At 38.1% G+C, this 22,535-nt stretch overlaps 1 protein-coding gene across 2 annotated transcripts in view; it reads right to left on the bottom strand.

The window, feature by feature from the left end:
* Nucleotides 1-22,535, bottom strand: part of MAP3K13 (mitogen-activated protein kinase kinase kinase 13) — a 100,104-nt gene that overhangs the window by 33,803 nt on the left and 43,766 nt on the right. For both annotated transcript variants that reach the window (XM_081139412.1, XM_081139411.1), the window contains exon 2: nucleotides 5,691-6,250. In XM_081139412.1, the coding sequence (XP_080995538.1) occupies nucleotides 5,691-6,165 (475 nt within the window). In that variant the 5' untranslated portion in view covers nucleotides 6,166-6,250. The remainder of the gene's footprint in view (nucleotides 1-5,690; nucleotides 6,251-22,535) is intronic.

Here is a 22,535-nt window from a genome sequence, read left to right as displayed (position 1 = left end):
TCTAGCATGGTGCTTTACATGTCTCATGGTTAATCTTTACAACAATCCTACAAGTTTGGCCTTGTTATGGTTATTTAAAGATGAGAAAACTAAGATACAGAGTGGTTAAGTAAGTTACCCAAGGTCATATAGATGGTAAGTGGCAGAACTGGGCCTAGAACTCTAGAACTGGCTGATTCCAGGGACAGTGCTTTCTCCCCTATACCACACTGCCTCTTGTGAAGTAACTAAGCATGTCGTTAGTCATGGTATATTTACTCATATAGATACAACATTTTCAAGTTTCTCTTTTTCTTAGAGTTTGATTTTTTTTTTTTTTACATCAAAAATGTAACAGGAGTCATTCCTAAGTGGTAGTATTATTAGTGATTCATATTGTTTTTTATCTTTTCCGTATTAAAAAATTTTAACTATAAGTGTATATGACTTTTATAATGAATTAAATGCTATTTGAAATAAAGCACTTCAAAAATTCAGTCAATATGTGCTTTCATCTTGTGAAACTTAAAAAGAAGAATATAATCCATTGCTCCTTCTCCTGGTCCCCCTTTCTGCCAGCACATTTTCACTGCAGTGGTAAGAAATGAACATCAAAGAGCCAGGAGCCCCACAGAGTGAGGAGAGGGCCACGATAGCGTCAAAGGTCCTGAGGAATTCCTGTTGGATCACTGATCCTGAAAAGGCCGTTATTTGCAGAACACTGAACAAGGTAGTGTTGAGGTGGCTTTGAAGGTATTCTGGTCCTGAAAGCAAATCAGCTCACCATTTGCCATGTACAGCAAGAACAGAAAGAGTTCATCAGTATCTAGAAGGGATCTACATTTCCCTCTTCTCTAATTTTCTTCACTTTAAGAGAAAAGAAATTCTGTAGATTCTTAATAAAAGTGTGGCTTCTCATCACAATGGTTAAAACATGACCTTCAAAATACGACTACACAGAGCAGAAAAAATTATGGTAAGGGGGGTTTACATCATGGGCATTCGTCCCATTCTTCTGATATCAGCAGTATTAAAGGTTTCTGCTCTGTTGAAATGGGGTATATGCTAAATCAAAGCAAATCTCTCTAAAATACAGATAACTGACAAATAAGAAATCACCAAGTGAGATTTGGAAGGAAGCAGTAAGTCACAGACTTGACCGCTTTCGACATCTTTGTGGTTTCTAATGACTGACGAGTATTAAGTGTCTCAAGCAGCCTCTCTTTCATTCCCGTGGGCTTATTCGTGCAGCTCACACAAGGCGCAGGCACTGATGGCAGGTTCTAAGGGAGTTTTACTATTAGGGTCCAGTGAAGAACTAAACAGAGTCACTGTGACCATTCTGAGGGCGGAACCGGGGCAAGAATATAACTGGGTAATATTTCTCTAAATAACTTTATAACTGCCCAAGTTTCCCTTATTTTTAACACAGTAATCACTAAAATAAGACAATCTTTGGGTATCTTTTTTTCCCTAGCTACTCAATCTTTATTTACTGTTAAATACTAGGAACATTAGAAAATATCTGAAAAACAGATATTTTATCTGATATATGAAAAACGTATTTTATCTGATATGCCATCCCATACATAGTTTTAATATTCTCTTTTAGTCTTTGTTCATATGTAAAAGTTGTATGTGATGCATAGTTTTTTCTTTTTCATGTATTATATATTCCCTGTGTATTTATATAATTTTTATTACAAGCTTGAAGAGTTGTTTACTGTAGCCTTGTCTTTTTTTGGAACTTAATTGTTTCCATCTTTTGGTTTGCTAATTTAAATTTGAAGTTAAAATACTTTTGTCTTTCTTCATATTCCTTCCTCAAACTCAATCCTTAGGTTAAAGAGTACAGTTTCCTGGCTCTTGGTATACATTCCAAGTTGCTACCCGAAAGGATTTTGTTCATTTTGCTGACAGCAGCAATGTTGACCCTTTTACAACAATCGTGCCAGCCATGAATATTGCCAATTATTTTTTGGTGCTAATTTAATTAGGTATAAAATAGTATTTTATAAGTTTGTATTAATTCAATTGCCAGTGATGTACAATATTTTCTTTACATTTGCTTAATACTCACATTTACTTTATATGAATTGTCAAATTTATCCTTTGTCTATCCTTTGTCTATCTCACAAACTTGAAGGAGCTTCCTCTCTATTTCTTTGAAGACATGAAGAAAATATATATATTTTTAAACAAAAGCCTTTTTATTTTAATTTTATTATATTTTTGAACAAATAAATATTTTAAATAAATAATACCTATTATTAAGTATTTTTTTCCTTAATCCTCACCTGAGGATATGCTTTTATTGATTTTAGAGAGAGAGGAAAGGGAGAGAGAAAGAGAAAGAGAGAAACATGGATCCATATGCTCCCATATGCTCCCTGACTGGGGATTGAACCCATAACCTAAGCATGTGTCCAGACCGGGAATTGAATAGCGCAACCTTTCCAGTACAAGGTAGGATGCTCAATCAACTGAGCCACCTGGCCATGTTCTATTATTAAGGATTGTTATAAAATGAGAAATAAATGAATTATTGAAATACAAATTTGGCACTCAAATACCAAAGGGTGAGAATATTAAAATAAAGAATAAATTGTTCCCCTACCAACAGCAGCTCAAGCCTGTGTTATTCCGCCAAGTCTTAATTGTCCATGGAAAAATGAAGGTGATGGGATTGGTAATTCAAGAACACAGAGTATAAAGTAACATAATACTTCAACCACCTTTGAATCAATCTTTTTAGTAGAACTGATTACCAGAAGTAAAATTGATGGTTGTGATTTAGTCTTCTTGTCTTGTCCCAAAGTCCCTGTCAATATCAAGGGACAGAAAAATGGCAGGGGAAAAAACCCCAGCAATAAGAATATGAAAAATTGGGTGCTTAGATCCTTGGTAAATGAGATCACTAACCTCATAATAATGGAAATTGGCTGTGCTCCCTCCAGGGTTAGTCCCAGACTTTCTGCTGCTTTTACATCTGTCCCTTAGGTTCTCTTACTCAGCTTTTATCTTCTCTCTGATTCGTCACTATGGCTACTATCTTAATTCCAATATCTACCATGATTCTTAAGCTTGAGAAAAAGCCACATGCCCAGCCACTTTAATGCATAAGCTCTCCTTTGTTTATTCAGACATGTCTATGACAATACTTGCTTTGAGACTGGGAACTAACTGGAAATAAAAGATTTCAATTATACATAGTAAGTACTACCTTACTTGAACTTTACTACCAACAAACTAAATGGGAAATGAAGACATCATTAAATTTTTTTAAAAATCTAGTGAAATTTTCTCATAAGTACCAAACCCAGGGACACATCTGCTACATGAGCTACCCTTTGGTTGACTGTAATCCAGGATTAGAGATTATCTCCCTGATCCCAGGGCTGACAAGGAAAAAACTACACTTAGTTTCCGGCTAGCAAATCTCTCTCACAGCCCACGGCAACACCAGCCCACAATAGGATATCTTGTCATCTGCTGAAGAGTTAGGCAGCTGCTGTGTCCTTGTAAACTTAAGCTGACCAAGCCTGTTTCTTATTTATTCCTGCAATAAGCCTTTCTGAAAGTCACATAATCAATTGGAAGACAAATTAAGTACAAGTTTATAGAACAATAAAAAAAAAAATTACAGTCTCCTTTTCCCAAACACAGAATGTGTCTTTCATACCTTTTATGTGTCATTTGGATCCTGAGACTTTCAAATTATCACCAAAATAATTATGAGACCGGACAACTTTAGACTCTGAAGACCAGATGTAGTTTATCACATAACAGATATTTATAGGTTCTGTGTCTAAGCAGAGAAGAGGGAACTTTTAAAATATAGTAACTTAAAGGTAGTTATCTCTGGATGTGGGATGACAAGTGATTTTTAATCTCCTCTTGGTGCTTATCTTTATTCCCAAATTAAAAAATAATAAGGCTGTTTAACATAGGAGTCCCCAACCTTTGTGTGACAAGAAATGATTTTTTAATTTCCTTGAAACCTTAAGATCATGGAGCTGGGTAAAGGTGGAATGGAGTATGTATGAAAAAGAGAGAGACACAGACAGATAGAGAAAATCCAGGTACTGACAAAGAATTTCTGCATGGAGCTGGAATGGAGGCTGTGGCTGACAAATACTGAAAAGTACACCTGGAATTGACAGATATACCAGCAAATTCCAATATACTTATGGAGAAGGAGTATAGAGGGAGAGGTTGGTATTGGTTTAGGATGAGTATTTCACAAATAGGAAAAGCAGAATGCACGAGAAAAGTGGTTAATGGTGATGAATGTAGACTGGCTGTTGTGGAAAAGCTGTCAACTGTCCTGATAAAATAGATGAATATATTTTTAAGGGAGGATCACAGAGTCCAACATTCAATTATAAAATAAGTAAAACAGAATCTTATTTCTGGTCCATATTTTTCCCTTCCAAAATTTTTAAATGAGACATCTCATAACAACTGAATCATTTACACAAGGCTACAAAGATTTGTATCAAGGGCCTTAAAAGCAACAAACCCTTTGAACCCAATCATTCTTCTTCTAGGAATTTATCCTAAGGAGTATTCAAAGATACGTGCAAAAATTAAGTAATAGACAGATGTCCATTGCGGTGTGGCTTATAATCACTAGAAATAGGGAACAAATTGTCAAGCAACAGAGGACTGCTTAAATAATTATTGACATGTTCATACAATTTAATATTATATAGCCATTAAAAATGATGCTGACAAAGTATATTTGATGATATGGGAAATGTTCACATTATGAAGTGAAAAGCAGTATGACTATTTGTTTTTAAGGCACACATACACACACAAAGAGACTAACATAATATATACCAAAAACATTAATGGTAGTTATTCTCAGGATACTGCGGATCACAGATTATTTTAACTTTTGGGGAGAACTTACCTGTATGTCCCAAATGTTCTAATATATTACTTTTGTTACCAGGAATAAAATGTTCTTTTAAAGAACATAAATGAAGTTATAAAGAACATGGGCCATGTGTTCTCTTTACTTCAAAATCATAATGCTTGAATTGGGATATATGAATATAAATGCAACACAGTGATGGGAGTTAAAATTTTACTTTTTAAAAAGCAGTGGGATCTAGAAACAATCAAGAATGGTTTGATATTTTTTCTTTCCTCAAAATGTGAGCTTTCTGTTCTTTGACTGAAAGAAAAGAATTCTTTTTACTACTCCCTCAGGCCAGCCTGCAATCATCAGGGGCAGTACCATGTGGCTTCTGTCTGGTTTTAGATAAATCCAGTGGCCATCAGACTTTCTGGTTATATAAAGGTTCAATAAAAATTTTAAATTTGCAAATATTATGTGAATTAGATATCTACACAACTTTATGAAAATACCAAATATATATAAAAACATGCACAAAAATAGAAATTTAAAATGATGAGATAAGAGGAAGAGAAGCTCTAACATTTTCTTCCTTATAACACCATCGATCATCTTATCTGTATTTTACTTTGGACACCACTGAACTAGACAACCACAAAATATGGGCTTTGACCAAAAAAACCCAATCAAATATGAATCTGTTCCATCAGAAGGTCTGTGGGAAACTGATATAGGTATTCATTAGGCACTAGTTCTTTAATTTACCCACAGGCCAAGGTTATCCAGTTATTGATGATGGTGTGTTTACACAAGAAACATCTTCCAGGTCCATACTGCGGCTTACCTTGCTGCTGTAATTTGTAGTCAGTGGAATACGCCTTCCCGATGATATTCCATACAGGCCTTAAGCATCCAAAGAGTCCTTCAAGAAACCCACCACTGCTGCCACTCGACCTGCTGAACTGAATCTTGATGTCTTCAGTTCCACTCACGCTCTCTCCACCCACAGTGTTGCTGTTCCCCTGAGACACGGCCATTTCTGATTCATCTTGTTCCCTTAGCTGAAGAACGCTGTTCTCAAACTGGTCCCTGGAGTCCTCGCTTACACTTGTCAACACAGTTGTGGCGATGGGGCTGTTCATGCCCTCAGGTAGCTCTGTTTGCAGCCCCCCCTTGTCCTGCTGGTCCTTAAGGAGCTTGGGTGAATGGTGGCTCCCCATGGGTGTGAGTTCATCTTGTACTCCATTGAAGGTTTTGTTTTCGCTCAAGGGTAAGTGTGGGGAGGAGGAGCAGCTCAGGTGCTCCTGAGGGTCAGCCATCGTGCCATGAGTGTGCCCAAGGCCCTGAGATGACACTCAGAGGATTATCTGAATAGAGTTCTGATGTGAGAGAGGGCTCCAAAACCTGGGGAAACAGGAGGAGGACATGAGATCACCCTCTCTTCAGTCATCCGCACTGCTCCACTTCTGATTACAATAATAAAAACACTAAAACAATGGGATTAAACAGTGGTGTATAACCACATGATGGAATACAACGTGGCAATTAAAAATCATGCTGTAGAGTATTTACTCATATGAGAAAATTCATGACATATTACTATGAACACAGGTTAGAACACTATATACAACATAAGCTGTTTTTAAATGTATTTGAAAGGATACACAAACACATCTACATGAAAAAAGCTTGGAAGGATATATCTAAAGAATTAACAATAATTAATTCTAGGTGGTTAGATTGAGCAGGGGTGGAGGTTATATTGTCATGTTTTTCAAGATATTCAAAGCATTCTACGTTAATATGTCACTATAGACTGAATGTTTATATCTCCCCAAATTCATATGTTGAACCCAATCCCCATTGTCTTGCTATTTGGTGGTGGAGCTTTTGGAAGGTGATTGAGTCATGAGGGTGAAGTCCCCATGCATGGGATTAGTGGCCTTATAAAAGAGACCCCGAAAAGCTCCAGTGCCTTTTCTGCCATGTGAGGACACAGTGAGAAGATGGTTGTTTATGAATCAGGAAGCAGGCAATGAAGATGATGGGGTAGATTTAAGGGGTGGATTTGGTAAGATCTAGTGATTGATTAGGCATAGGGATGGGTAAGGAAAGGGGAGAGGAGAGGAATAACTTATAGATAACTTACTTGGGATAATGAATAGATGAGCAATGTCATTAACTGAAATATGAAATACCAGAAGAAAAGGAGATTTGGAAAGAAGGTAATCAGGTCAGTTACAGACATAGAAGTTTTAAGGTCTAATGTGTGTGTCATGCACTGAACCAGGCTTTTATTTTTGTTACCTGATTTTAAAATGAAATTTTATAGAAAGGGGTTTGCAGAAAGGTGAAGATGGGTGGGTGCTCCTTTAGCTCAGGGCAGAAGTATTAAAATAATACAAGAGTGAACCCAAGTTAAATCAAAGGTGTATTTATTAAATATGTGCTAAGAGCTGTGCCATGCAAAAGGCTAGGTTCTGTGGATACAGAACATTCCTTGTTGCCATTACTACTTTTAATGAAGATTAAGAAAGAGCTTTATGGTTTACAGAGCCCTGTTTACATAATTCAGTGATGTGCTGGTAGACCAGCTCTTCAGAAAAAAAACAAAACCCAACAATCCAATTTGTAGTGTTAGTGATTTCCTGGGGATAAATACTCCCACCATGGCAGATTTCAAGCTAATAACAGTTTAACAACCTGCTTGCAAAGTTACTAAATATTTGACAACTGGCTCTTACAAACTGGTGTATAAGCCAATTCCAGCACTAATGATCCTCGTAAGTCTGTCTTGTCATTTTATAGAGAAGTTAGAAACTTTTCCAAGCTCACATATAGAGGAAGAGGTAGAACAGGAATTAAAATCTTACTCAAAGTTCAGATTCCTAAAGTCCCTTGCCTTTTTTATAACACGATGGCACCTCTTATGATAACACCTTACTTTCTTAGAGTGGTTCACAGGTTAAAAAATACTGTTGCCTTTGATGTTGATCTAAACATTTGATCCCCTGTGTAAGGAAGAGAGAACCTGGAATCATTTTCCCTGTTTTCAAAGAAGGGCACTAAGGCCTAGAGACAGGTATGAGCTAAAGGTCACAGAGCCAAGATTAAATACTAGGTATTTTTCCTTTTCCCCAAACTGTCTCCTATACCATACAGTCTCTGTAAGACACAGTTCCTTCCTTTCAAAGCTTACAAACTGGTCAAGGTGTTAATAATTACATCAAGGGAATCACCTCCTGACTGCTCCCCACCCATGACAAATGTGCCATATTCTGTCATATAGAGCTGTGAAAAGAAAAACAGTAATGGGGTTGGAGTGGAGAACTTGGGCTGAAGGAGAGGCAGGACTTGAGATGAACCATTGCAAAGAAGACATGATTCAGACAGACAGCAGAAAGGAAGTCAGGGAAGTGGAAACGACCAGGCCATGGAAGAGGCTGGTAATTTAAATTCTAGGGCATGGAGAAATTTTGGGGCTGGGCAGCTACCTGGGAATATAAGGTTGGGGGAAGGAAGGAAGGAAGGAAGGAAGGAAGGAAGGAAGGAAGGAAGGAAGGAAGGAAGGAAGGAAGGAAGGAAGGAGGGAGGGAGGGAGGGAGGGAGGGAGGGAGGGAGGGAGGGAGGGAGGGAGGGAGGGAGGGAGGGAGGGAGGAAGGAAGGAAGGAGAGAGAGAGAGAGAGAGAGAGAGAGAAAGGAAAGAAAGAAAGAAAGAAAGAAAGAAAGAAAGAAAGAAAGAAAGAGAGAGAGAGAGAGAGAGAGAGAGAGAGGGAGGGAGGGAGGGAGGGAGGGAGGGAGGGAGGGAGGGAGGGAGGGAGGGAGGGAGGAAGGAAGGAAGGAAGGGAGAGAGAGAGAGAGAGAGAGAGAGAGAGAGAGAGAGAGAGAGAGAGAAAGAAAGAAAGAAAGAAAGAAAGAAAGAAAGAAAGAAAGAAAGAAAGAAAGAAAGAAAGAAAGAAAGAAAGGAAGAAAGAAAGAAAAGAAAGAAAGAAAGGCTGGCTTCACTTGTTACAGCAATAGCCCTTTGCTGAACGGATCCCAATTCCCATCATCCCCACTTTGTTCCTTTCATGCTCATCTCCAAATTTTGTCACTACTCATTCCCTCATTTTGCTTTCTTGCTGATCTCCTGCCACGACCTTGAGCTGTCTCTTGCCTTTGGTCTCTCCAGCCTTGCTCTGCCTGATCTCTGAAGACTGCTGACTTCAGACTCTCTGACCTGGCCACTGCCTCAGCAGTTCCTCCCAGTCTGCCTTTGCCGCTGGGACGCACGGTTATGCTATACAGCACAGGGCGTCCATTATGCATTGGCTCCCATGAGACTTGAGGGTAATGTAAGTACCCAAATGTATGTGAGAAGTTCAGCCAAACACCTATTTGTGCAATTTGTTCTTTGAATAAAACGACAGGACTTTATATTAATTCTTGGTAAATTTCCATTCTGTCCATTTTTATCCTGAGTTTCTCCCTGATGACATCATATTGAAATGAGCTCATACACAAAAAGTTAGAAAAATGTGTTTGTTTTATAATCTCTTCCCATTTCTAAGGGGTTAAGGGTGAACATGAAATGAACCTGTTCCCATTAGCCCTGGGAATGAGTATCTAGAAGAGAACTTCAGCATGGCCATTCCATTCAATTTGATATTTAAGAGATCAAGGAACAACAGTCCAACCCACTGGTTTTACACACAAGAAGCAAATCTCAGAGAGATTGCTCACTTGCTCCATACAACTAATGAGTGGCAGAGCTGGGGTGAGTCCTTTTCTTCATCCTATGCTCTTTCCTCAGCCTGGTTGTATATTCAAATAAGAGAAACAAAGAGCCATGATATCGTGACCATAGTAATTCACAGCGTTATTCTAGATGCACTAAAGCGCCTCCCAAGGAAGCACAAGCACTCACCTAGAGGGGCGGCCCTGCACCTGTCAACAGAGGGGTGACAGGCCACTTGTGACTCAGCACTGCTCTGGGAGTGGGCAGAGGTGAGGGACACCTTGGGTGTGTAGAGAGATGTGTGGTCCAAGAGGCTGCCTCTGCTCTCCAAGAGGCCCAAGACCCCCTCAGCCACCAAAGGCAGAGGAACGGAGAGACATAGAACAAAGGGAAGGAAACGATCCCCACGACTATGTTCAAACATGATCAGAGCTGACTCCGCATTTAAGAAGAGCGTGGGAGGAGAAAAATAGCTAAATATCTAAATTTTACCCATGTTTGTGCATTTACCCACTAACAGCCACTGAGGAGGGGAGAGACCGGCGAGTGGAAACTGAGGGAACACAAGCAGCCTCACTACCTGCCCTGCCTTCGCCCTCTCGTCCTGTCCAGACTTGGCTCAGGCACCCTCATGGGAACTGGCTGGATCCTTTAATTCATGAGAAGTCAAAGCTAGTATTAGAAGGGGACAGATAGGAAAGGAGGGGAGATTTTTTCAACATCGAGAGTCAAATGGAAGGGGCAAGGTGGGCAGGGCTGCAGGTGGGGCGATGCTGCTGCCACCCTCACCAGGCCCCCTGGATCTGCCAGGGACACAAGAAGGCCTGCACATCTGCCCCTCAGGCAGACTTCCCTTGCTCGGGGAGTTTCTCAGCACCAAGAGGAGGAAGCGGTTTGTGCGAAACGAGTAGGCAAGACTTGGAGACAGTAGCAGCTGTGCATTCGCCAGGGCACTGCCAAATTCTGGAAATTACCTTGGCTTCATGCCAAGATGGATCGGGTACAGAGAAAAAGAGGAATGGAAGAGGCAATGTGGCCATATGGCCTGCAAATTCTCGTGTTTATTACATAACACAAATTTCCCCATTGTTAATAGAGGATAATTTTATTGTAGGTCATATTTTTAGTTTTATATCATAAACATGAATAAATAAAAGATTTTGGAAAATGTTGCCCCATAGATAAAGTTTTCAGTATGACTAAAATTAAATAAAATTTTAAGTACTATTGCTGAGATTTCTTGATTGATGGTGAGCGTTTCCCAAGCTGCCCTCTCTTTATTTGAGATTTTCCTGCCTTAAAATAGACACAGCCCTGCCATCCTAACCTCTGGTCATTTCTCTAAAATTCATATGGTAGTAATGAGAACATAAGAGAGATTTCTGCTCTTAGGGCATCATTCCCATTTTAAAACTGGGATTGAGTTACTTGTTCAGTAATAACCTAAAATGATCTTCCCAGGATAGAGATCTGTCACTGAGATCTTGATTGGAATTTTGAAAAAATTAGATAGTTTTTTAATGGAGTTAAAATTATAAGTATGCTATTTAAAGTCACATCAAGAAAGGGGCCTACAAATGTGCTCTTACCCCAACCTGCTCTCATAACTATGAACCATCTACTAATCCTTCTACTTGAGAGGATAATAAGAATCTCCTACCAACCACATCCACTCCCTTGCCTCATCTCATCTTCTTTCTAACATTTCACTCAACAGCCATGCATTCACAAATACTGATGCAGTGCTTACCATATACCTATATTTTTGGTTAAGATTATGAATGTTTAATAATACTTAAGTATGCTGGAGCCAGTAAAAAATAAAAATTACAAAAGGGCAAATTCTCCATGTTGATGGACCACCTTCTGAGTACTGATACTTATAAATACAACCTTGATTAAAGTTAAAATATGCTTAAAAGGGAGGTTTTTAAATGAATAAAGATGCTTCATTTTAAGAGTCATAACTAAACAAGAAATAGAAGCTTGTGAGATTTCAAATATATCTTAAGTCAAAAGACTAAATATATTTCTTGACCAAGGAAATGATTTCTCTATAACCTCTATAAATCTACAATAAATAATAAACAGGGTGGGGCAAAAGTAGGTTTACAGTTGTGAGTATGCAAAACACAGAGTTTATTCTTGTATTATTATTTATTAATTATTGTATTATTTTCCATATGAACAACTTTGGTCCAAGGGCTGACGCTAAGCTCACACTCTAACTATTAAGCCAAACTGGCCAGGGCATGCATTACTTGTTTAATCAGAAGTTTTCAATCCAAGTCTTTGTTGCTTTAAACACATAGACTAATGAGCCAACTTACATATATTTGCTTTGTGCCTTTCCCTTCCCTTTTTGGGAATCTATGACTTTCCTTAAGATAAATAGTCCAGGAGAACAATTAAAATGACAATTGAAATTAATTAAAATTAAAATTATGTTTAAAAATCTGGGCTATAACACAAACTTTAATATTGTTTCCCAGTCAACCAATTCAGAAACTTCTCTGCACTTCATCATATAGAGAGCAGTATTGTGAGGGTCTGAGAGGGAAAGCACTGGAGGAATAGACCTGGATGAAAATATTAATCATGAGCTTGACCTTACTCTTGCTCTAAGTCTCAGTTTCATTATCTATAATTTGCAATAACAGCAGAATCCACCTGATGGAATAGATTAGATCATTCCATGAGATAATGCATATATGACACTCTTCTGCAGTACACAGTGAATCCTTAGTGCTCATTAGCTATCCAAATCTTTAATGAAAAAACTAGAATAAAAAGATACATGCCAATATGTTCAATATACATGTGAAATGAAGGGGCATGAAAGGAAAGGTAATGGGAGGACACGTAAGGTTCTCTTAAAGGAAGTGAAAGAATGAGAAAAGGGGGATAGACCAGTATGCACAGAAACTGAAGCATGCTGAGCTTGTAACATTCATTTAAAATAATACATGAAAGCGCAAAGGATAAACAGATAACAAGTCAAAAGAACAAAAGTAAGATGGAAAATAGGAGAGGAAAACCCAAAATGTATGCAACTTCTTTTTCATATTTCATTTCATTTGCCTTTAATTTAATTAGTTATTTTTACATTCCAGGGTTTAATTAAATTTTTTAAAAAATGAAGGCTGTATGTAGCTATATAATATTTGCGAGAACGTGAATTCTAGTGATTCTAATATTTAGGAGAAAAACTAATTTCCATGGTTTTAAATTAGGTGATAATTATATTGATTCAAGAAAATATCTGTAGCAAAAGATTGCTTATGCTTTACTATGTCATAGGTATCTTCTTTTGTAGACTATGTTTCTAAAGAAAAAAATAAGTAGAATCTACTTAGAGATTAATTAATATCCTAAATATACTAGGGATTAAACTGAAGGAAATTTTTTATTATGCACATAATCATTTTTCTGAACTAAGATTTTCTGAAGTCTGCATGTACTCTGTCTAAATGATAACAGAAACAGGCACTATCACAGAAGTTGTTGTAGAACCCTGTGTTAGCCCAGGCCTTGGCAAGAAAAAGCTGGCACACTAAAATGGGATAAATGAGGAGAGTTAAATAAGAGGCTACTTACAAAGGCAGGGGAAGGAAAAGCAACAGGTTTGCTATTCTCCAAAGCTAGTAATAGTCAGGAGCTGTTACTAGACAGGGAAATAATGATTACCAGAACCAGAAGAGCATGGCTATAGAAGGTCATCCAACAAGAGCTGTGGCCTTGTTGGATGGATGGCTGCAACCAAAGTGCGATGAGCAGATAGGGTTGGAGCCAGGGGAATTAATAATGAACCTTAACCTCACTCTCCTCTTGCTCTCTGAGATCCTGCAGGTGCTTCCCATTGGTTGATCCCAATAGAAAATCAGAGGGCAAGAAAGTCCATTGATGCAGTCCATACAAGTCAACCTCCAAGGCACAGAACAGGGTGCTTTGAGAAGGACAGAAAGCAGATCTGATCTTCAGCACTGTACCAGGGGAGATCCTTCTGCGAAAGGCAAAGACATAAAGGCTAAAACTGGAAATGCAGCTGCAGAGCTGAGCCCCGGTTGCTAAGAGGTCTACCTCTGGTTTCTGGGTCTTTGGGTTTGGTGAGAAAACTTGAACTCTGGTGTGAGTCATGGGCTCCATAGTTGGGTATCGATTGGACAATCTGTTCTTTCTGCCTAGGCTGAAGTATGAGGAAAAATTTCCCCTCTGAAAATTTAAAATACTGTTTATTACATTTAGGTCATCCATGAATCTCAGTACCAATGTCGTATGTTGCAAAAAAGCAGGGCAGCAATGAAAACTAAATGATATCCATACTATGATTAAATACTTATAGTGGAGGTAGCTTGCCACACATGGGTTCTGAAAAATGGGCTTCCTCATGAAATTTATGTGAGCATTCAATGAGATAATTGAAATGAAAGTACTTTTCAAGCTATAAAGTAGTATTCTGATACTAACTTTTACTATTAAAATATATGCCCGCCACAGGGTGATGATGTAAGTGTACATAGGGTAGCTCTGTACTGTTCCTGACTCTAAATGAATGAGAGAGGAGTAAAAACACTTTTGAATGAAATTATATTATGAAAGTTTTCTTTTCCCATTAAATTTATTGTCAGTATATGGACTGTATAGTTGGACAGTAAAATATAATTGAGGTAGAGATATGAATATAATACATTATGCATTTGTGTTATACTATATATCATTAAAACCAAATAATTCATTGCCAGCTTAGTATAGTGGAGCTATTGAAGAGCATCAGTAACAGCTGATATATATCTGATATATCTAGAATTTCCCACAAAGCTACATATCCTACAGATTGTTCCTGGGCAAGTCCCTACATGTACTTAGCAAGCAAGTAGGTGTCAAAGGTCCTTCTGCCATTCTTGCATTGCTTTTTCAGCTGTTGCTTAGGAAAGATGGAATCATAGATTGTGAGGGAGCAATGAGTGGCTTATGCCTTCTATTTTTTTAAATACTTTTATTGATTTCAGAGAGAGGAAGGGAGAGAAACATCAATGATGAGAGAGTCATTGATCGGCTGCCTCCTGCACGCTCCCCACTGGGGATCGAGCCCGCAACCCGGGCATGTGCCCTGATGGGGAATCAAACCTCGATCTCCTGGATCCTAGGTCGATGCTGAGCCACACCAGCCAGGCATGACTTCTATTTTTTCAAGAATAATGACTCATTCTCATTAGTTTATAAATTTACTAGTAGAATCCAAGTATTTTTTATCTGTCTGTACCTTGTCCTTCTTTTCCTTCCTATCTGGACTCAGCACCTAGTACAGAACCTGATATAAAACGATGCAGTCTACTTTTTGGATGGAAGAATTTTACATGCACTCATGCCCACATGCACACATACAGAGCAATGGGGCAAGTAATATATAAATAACAATAGCTAACTTTTACAGAGATTAGGGCCACTCACTGCTCTAAGCATTTTGCTATATTAACTTTTCTAACCCTCATATCAATCCTTTGAGAAACGTACTATTTTTACCCCTGATAATAATTGATAAAGAAATTGGGGCACAGAGTTTAAATAACTGACCTACAACTACTAAGTGGTAAAGATAGGAGTTGAACTCAGTTCCACTGCAGCCCAGAGCCTGAGCCTCAGTACAAGTCAAAGCCAGCACCCTTAGTCACAACACTCTACTGTCAATATTATATGGGTTTCCACTTAATTAGAAAGGTTTAAGCCAGAAAAATATGAACTAGGCTCACATCTTACCTTGAACTTCAGTTCTATTCTTAGGATGAAAGGTAAAAATTCCCGGCAAAAATAAAAGTAAGCGGAGAATTCTAAAATACACCCACTTTCTGTAGGGTATACTTAATTCTGTTTTAACATTAAACCCCTATACCTGCACTGTCCAATATGGTAGTTTCTAGTCACGTGTGACTATTTGACTTAAAATTAATTAAAATTAAATAAAATAAAAAAGTTCCTCATTTGCACTAGTTCTGTTTCAAGTGTTCAGTAGCCATTGTGTGGCTAGTGGCAACCATATGGGACAGTGCAAAATACAACCTTCCCATCAGTACAGGGAGTTCTATTGGACAGAGGTTCTCTACATGCTTTGACAGATTTTGTTGTTGTGGGGATTAATAAAAACTGTGGGTTCCCTTTGTACATGATGATCTGCTAAATGCATAGAACTCTATTACCTCTTTTAAAATAACAGCTCTGCTACCAAATTTTAATGATACCTGTAGATGAAATGCTTTAAGTACAGCTCATTCTAATGATGGTTTGTCAGGACCAAATTAAAGCAGAGATTTAAAAAAAAAAAAAAAAAGGATTTTCCAAGGGGCCATAGCCAGGTATCTAAAACTATCAGAAAGAGCCAAAAGAATGATTTTCAAATACATAAATAATTTCAATAGTCATTTGTGGAGAATTTTTAAATTGCTTTTGGATTATTGCTATTCTCATAATTATCCTCCTTGAAGTTCCTAAGCACAGTACTAGTGTAGGTGAAAGGCAGAAAACTAGGGGAAGGCTAATGGAGGGAAGACTAAACAGGACCAGAAGTTTCTACCAAATCACCAGTAGCTCTTGTTACTTCTCAGAGAATACTACTAGAGATAACCAGGATAAAAACCCCAGAAGGAGCAAGGCACTCTAGACCTCTGGACCCAATGTCCAATTTTAACAGCGAGTTCATGAAAAACATATTAGTGAAAGATCCTATTGCTTTAGACTTTTACATTTCTCCTTGACATTGTTTTTGCTCACAGAAGCAGTCCTAAGTTTTAATTTTTTAAGGTAATGATTCAATCAAGATGATATCCTAGAAAAATATATGATGAACATTTTGAGCTTTATCAAAATGAAATTGGTAAAGATCAATCATTTTTCACCTGTCTCTTGTCACTGTTTTGGAATGTGAATTTGACTTTGTGCTAGAGAGTAATCCAAACCCATTATTTAATTATTCATTGGTATAGTTTCTATTTCTACTCCTAACATATAGCTGAAATTTGCAGACTACTAAAGGATCCTTGATAAGTCCCATCTGTCCAAGATAAGGATGACTAGGAAGAACATCAATTAATATTAAATATTTATTCTAAGTATTAAAAAATTATAAATGTACAAGACAGTTCTAATGGAAAGAAAAATAAATGCAGAAGAACAAACTATTTATGATAGAAAACAGTCTGTAGAGCCTTAGTACAAAGATTAATATTACAGAGGATGGAATTTAAAGACACATTTAGCTGCCTCCCTTCAGAAATTATAATTTTAGCTCACCACAAGCACACGTCTTCAGTACACATGTTCCAAAAAAGTTGCATATAAATCATATTTTTTTAAAAAGTTAACATTTAAAAATTCGCAGAAGTTACTATTTAAAGTAACACTGACAAATCTGTTTGCATAATCCTTTTGAAATCCTAATAATTTTTATTACTGTTTAGTTAATTTGAACTGTCTTCTGTCTCCATGTCTGGTATAAAGCCACTAGTCCCTCATTAACTATCACTTCTCATAGCTGGTAGTAAATCTGCTTGAGTAATTAACATGTCCTTATAATTTGTCCTGGACTGGGAAACTAGATAACCAAGCTTGTTCAAAGGCTTTGTACAAAGGCTTGAAGACTCTTCCTATGAGTGAACTGTGAGGCTCAGTACATGGACCTGATGACATCTGTTCTCACTGTGTGAGAATGTTTATTCTTCTCATTGGTTCTAAATAACTGTTTGCAAATTTGTGTAAGTTATGTCTAGCTGTTTGTAAAAGCATAGCATGAGTTACAGTCACAATGCCCCGTAAAGTGAGGACAAGATTAGACAACTCTACCTGAAGAGCCTATGAAATGACAGTGGATCTTTGAGCCCGGTACGTTGCCTCTGATGACAGCTTTGGAGGGGGTGTAACTTCTACCTTCCGAAAGGAACAGATATGACATAAACATCACTGCTTCTCTCCACAACCCATGAAAAAAATCTTATCCGTGTGTTGAACTGATTTTTATATTAAACCTTAAGGCCTTTATTTTATCACTAACATTTAATACTGTAAATGATCTCTGCACCACATATGTAGAAGAGAAGCTTGCTGAAGGTAGGAGCTATCTTAGCACTTACTGTTTTTCCCAGCACCTAACATGGAACCTGACATTAACAGAAGTCCTATGAATGAATGAAAGGAGTTAAAAAAAAAAAATCCTTTTCAAAATTTAACAGTAACACGTTTAGAAGTTTATTCCAAAACACTTTCAAGTTTCATCTGATGTTCTTAAAGTCTAGAACTCCAGAGTTCCTACACAATGATTGTATAAATATCAACTGTTTTCTTTAACACTGATGGGTCTTAAGAGCTCCTGGCTGCATTCCTAAGGCAGGACACACATCCCTTGAATCACTTCAATTGTTCTTGCTGCTCTATCTCCAACTTCACTTCATCTTTCCCAGCATTTTGCTCTGAATGTTACTGCTCCCTGGTTTTGGATTAAAGAGAGGAAACTTTTCTATCTCGTGGCTAGACCCCTTCTGATGATGCCAACACATTAGTGAGCTGGCCACACACAGCACACTGAGTAAATGTCATCGGTGAATAACCTCCCATTATGTCAAATTTCCTCCCAGACTGTAATGAACCAGACCGTAATGAAGCCCAATATAGTATAAATAGTTGTTTCCCATGTTGATCACAGTATGCTTATGATGTGTTGTAACAGGAAAGAATCTGGGATTTCAAGTCAGAAAGACCTCATTGATTTGAATCCTGGCTCTGAAACGTACCAGCTGTGAAGTCTTCAACAAGTTTATATAAATACTTCATTTGTACACTAGAGATAACATAAAACTCTCTTTTGGGGTTATTTGTAGATTCAAATGAAACCGACAGGCATTTTATTGAGCGCTTACTATAAACAAGACCCTGAAATCTTCTAATGGTTTCTCTCTGTTGTCTTGGCACCTGAAATAAGTTTAATTTCAACTGCAAAATCGGAAGATTTTGCTCTCCACTCGCATCTTCTGATTTATTTTCTAAAATTGTTAAATAAGATCTCTAGTTAAATGTGGTAGATTGAACATAGACATTTTATCTCTAGTTCCCCTGTTACCCCACCAAATTCCACTAAGAAAAAAAAGCAATATGAATAAATCTCAATAGCACAATGCTAAGAGAAAAAAACCAAACATAAAAGGCTACATACTATAGGATTCCATTTATATGAAATCCATTTATAGAAAAGACAAAGCCACTAGTACAGAAAACAATACAATAGTTAACAGGGCCAGGGTAGGGGGAGAGGGGACTGACTGAGCTTTTCTTCCCCGTATCTCCAATACTGAGATCTGCAAATGCCATTCTGAAGGCAAAGTCCCCAAGCTGTCCTGAGTAACAGCAGAATGTCTCGAACAGGCTCCTTCAGTACTATCAGGGTTCCAAGGACACATACTTTTCCTGAAGCTTTTACCAGGATACTCTTGATAAAGACAAAGCCCGTTTAGGTGTGTAAGCTGTGGCAAGCTTTGTTAAAATGTAATCACATTGCTTTACCATTAAACTTTTCATTTATGTACACATTAGAATTAACTTTGTATTTAGAACCTTAACACCTTTTGAGTCAGGGGTACCTCTGGGTATGTCTAAATGAAAGTTAATAAACACAAGTCTAGAGAACAAAATGAGGTAAGAGTTTAGCACAGTCAAGGGTACATGTCCTTAGAATCTAAAAGCTCTCCCTAGAGTTTTCCACCCCAGAACCAGTGTTGAGTTAAAGGCTTAGGTAGAGATCCAGGGTCTGCTGGCAGAAATGGTTAAGGAAAGGGACATTAGTTATAGCCTGAGGGTTCACAGACAAACACACAGTCAGCTCATGAATCCTTTCCCTCACTTATTGAGGCAAATCAGTGTCCTTCCCATAAACTCTCTAGTGTTTCTATTATCCTCTTATGATTTTCTTTCAATATTAATTTTTTACCTTTATTTTACTGGATACAAATTTGTGGGAACACACCCCACAACTTTTCTGTGATGATCCCACCTCACTCTATAATATTCAACTTTCATTTGATGGATTTTTTCACAGAGTCCTATTTTTACTTGCCCACCATAAAAACAAGTAGACTCACTAGTGAGAATAGGTTTTGAAATGGGGCATCCATTCATCTTCACTAGACTGACATGACTTGAGCGCCAAAATTTAAAATATGAAAATAAATCATTAAATACCTATGAGGAATCACAGAGTCCTTATACCTAGTCAACTAAACGGTCTTCTTCTCATACTCACTGAAATGACAATAGGACTAGGATGGTCCACCAACTGCAGCAGTGACTTAGAAATTAACTTGCATAATCCAGGTTTTGGAATTAGTGACTTCTTCCTTTAGCCTACATCTACCTAATCCCATGGGACGAAATTAAAGGCATGATTGGCTATGGCCACAGAGGAGCTCAAAGAAAAGTCTATTTCTTAACCCCAGTAGATTCAGATTCAGACTCTGGTTTATTCTCTTTTTCGCCCTCTCCTTACTCACACAGCCTAGGCAGAATGAAAAGACTAAAATTTCTCAATAGCTAGCATTTAGTTTCAGAGTCAAAGTGGTAGAATAAAAAAATGCGTTTGTCATGTTCCTCCATGTTACTGGCTTTATTTCAAACCTTTTCTTGACATGGCATTATAATTTAATTAAGGGAAGGTGCTACAAAAAGAAAAGTTCAGAACTAAATTGCTGGCTATGGATGGCTAAATTGAGAGTCAAGTGGTACCCTAAGCTTCCTGTTTTTCTGACTTCAAACTGTTTTAGATAATTTTCCCTGACTAATCTGGGGCCCGCCAGACTTTTTTAGCTTTTCCACTACTAGACTCTCACTACTCTTTCACCCAGGGTCACAACATTATACAATTCTAGGGGGCCTCATTCCCAGTAACGGCTTTGCTTTTATTACTTCTCTCTTCCACAGATAATTCTCAAAGTCAAAACTATTTCCAACAAGATCAACTGATGGTAACTGGTTGTTTCATTTCAGGGAATTACAACAAAGTGCTTTAAATGCACAAGATAACTAGAGTAGTCCTTCCAATTCACTCACTGCTATGGTCTAAATGTTTGTGCTTCCCCAAAATTCATACGTTGAAATCCTAAACCCTGAAGGTGATAGTATTAGTAGGTGGGGCCTTTGAGACGTACTTAGGTCATGAGGATGGAGTCCCCACAAATGGGATTAGTGCCTTATAAAAGAGGCTCTGGAGAGATCCCTTGCCCTTCTGCTATGTGAGAATACAATGAGAAGCCTGCGACCCAGAAGAGGGCCTCATCCAACCACCTGGCACCCTGATCTCAGACTTCCAGCTTCCAGAACTGTGAGCAATAATTTCTGTTGTTTATAAGCTACCCAGTCTGTGGTATTTTGTTACAGCACCTCAAATGGACAAGGGCACTCACTCAGTAAACATGCAATGAGCATGTGCTGCATATCATGAAACGACGCTGTGGGTGATGCAATAGAGAAAACTGACAGTCCTATGCTCAAGGAACATACAACAGATAATCGAGTAAACAGTAACTAGCATGTAAAGCAGAGTTAAGTAAGCCTTTAAGAGTTGCATGAGCCATGGCACAGCAGAGAGGGCAGTGACTAAATATAATTGAGAACATCAGGGGACAACTTCATAGAAGAAGAGATATTCGAGCAACGAAGTGGGACCTTGGAGGAAGAGTAAATGTCATACCAGTAGAGAAAGGGTGGAGGACAGGGGAAGCAAGCGAGGTATTTGGAAGAAGGCATTCATTTTTATAAAAAAGAATTTCAAAGAAAAGAATGGAGAGCAAGAAAAAAAGGGATTTTCCAGAAATAGCAAGCGGCCTGGAATAGTGGGAACCTAAGGTGCATGAAGGGCAGTGATAAGCACAGTTACAACTATAGGGTGGTGTCACATCATGAAAGGCTGTGAATGCTGGGTTAACAAGTCTCTTTTCTCTGACCAGAAGAATTTGACTTCATAAAAACTATTACTCATTACTTATGCAATGATCAGAAGACTTTTGTTCAAGGCCACAGTAATTGGAATGAGCAGAATATGTAGTTTCTGGAATTATGCTATTACATGACTTTATTAGCAAAATAGCATTGTATGGGGCATCAAATTGAGGCAGAGTTTCCCTAAAGTCATTAATTGGCACAAACACATTCTTCAGAGCCAATTCTAGAAATCTAACAGTATCCAGGAAGGAATAAATGTGCTGGCCTTTGAGCAAAAAGGGGCACGCCACAGGGAACAGTCAACATACAGAGATACACTGCCAGTGAGAACCCGTCTAAGGGCTATGACAACTTTATATATTGCCCATAGGACTGGCTACAAAATTTGCAAGTCTAGTACAAAATGAAAATGCAAGACCCTGTTCCAGAACAATTAAGAATTTCAAGGCAGAGACAGCAGAGCATGAAACCAAGCATGGGACCCTTGCAACGGCACAGGTTACATACCCACTAAACTGGCTTGATTGCCAGCGCTAACTTTTAATGATAACCCACCTGGTTTCTACAGCCTGGTATGTGTAAAGCAGTTCTCACATTCAGGTGTGAATTTTTGCCCTCAGTTTATCTCCAGAATTTATCCCATCCCCGCCAGTGTGTTTCCTCTCTGCCTTTGCTAACGGTGGTAACTAGAAGAGAGCCCTTTTTAGAGAAGTGTAGAATCCTCCACCTGTTCTTACAATGCCGTCCTGTTCACTGAAAATTCAGGCTCTCTCTCCTTAATCCTTTGTATTTAAAAATCTCCCCTCTTCATAAAGTCTTCACTAATAGGAGGTAAGTTAATAAATTCTCAACCACACCCAATATTTAATCTTAAATTGATGCATTATTTGGGCTGCTATTTATGCAGAGTGTAAGTATAGCTGATTTGGCTGCTACTAATATTGATGGGGACTGAGTACCTAAAAATTTACAGTCCTGAAAACTGATCAGAGGATGACC

The sequence above is a fragment of the Miniopterus schreibersii genome (genome assembly GCF_964146895.1).
Source record: "Miniopterus schreibersii genome assembly, chromosome: 5".
NCBI classification, from domain to species: Eukaryota; Metazoa; Chordata; class Mammalia; order Chiroptera; family Miniopteridae; genus Miniopterus; species Miniopterus schreibersii.
This window is presented reverse-complemented; position numbering and strand designations above follow the sequence as displayed.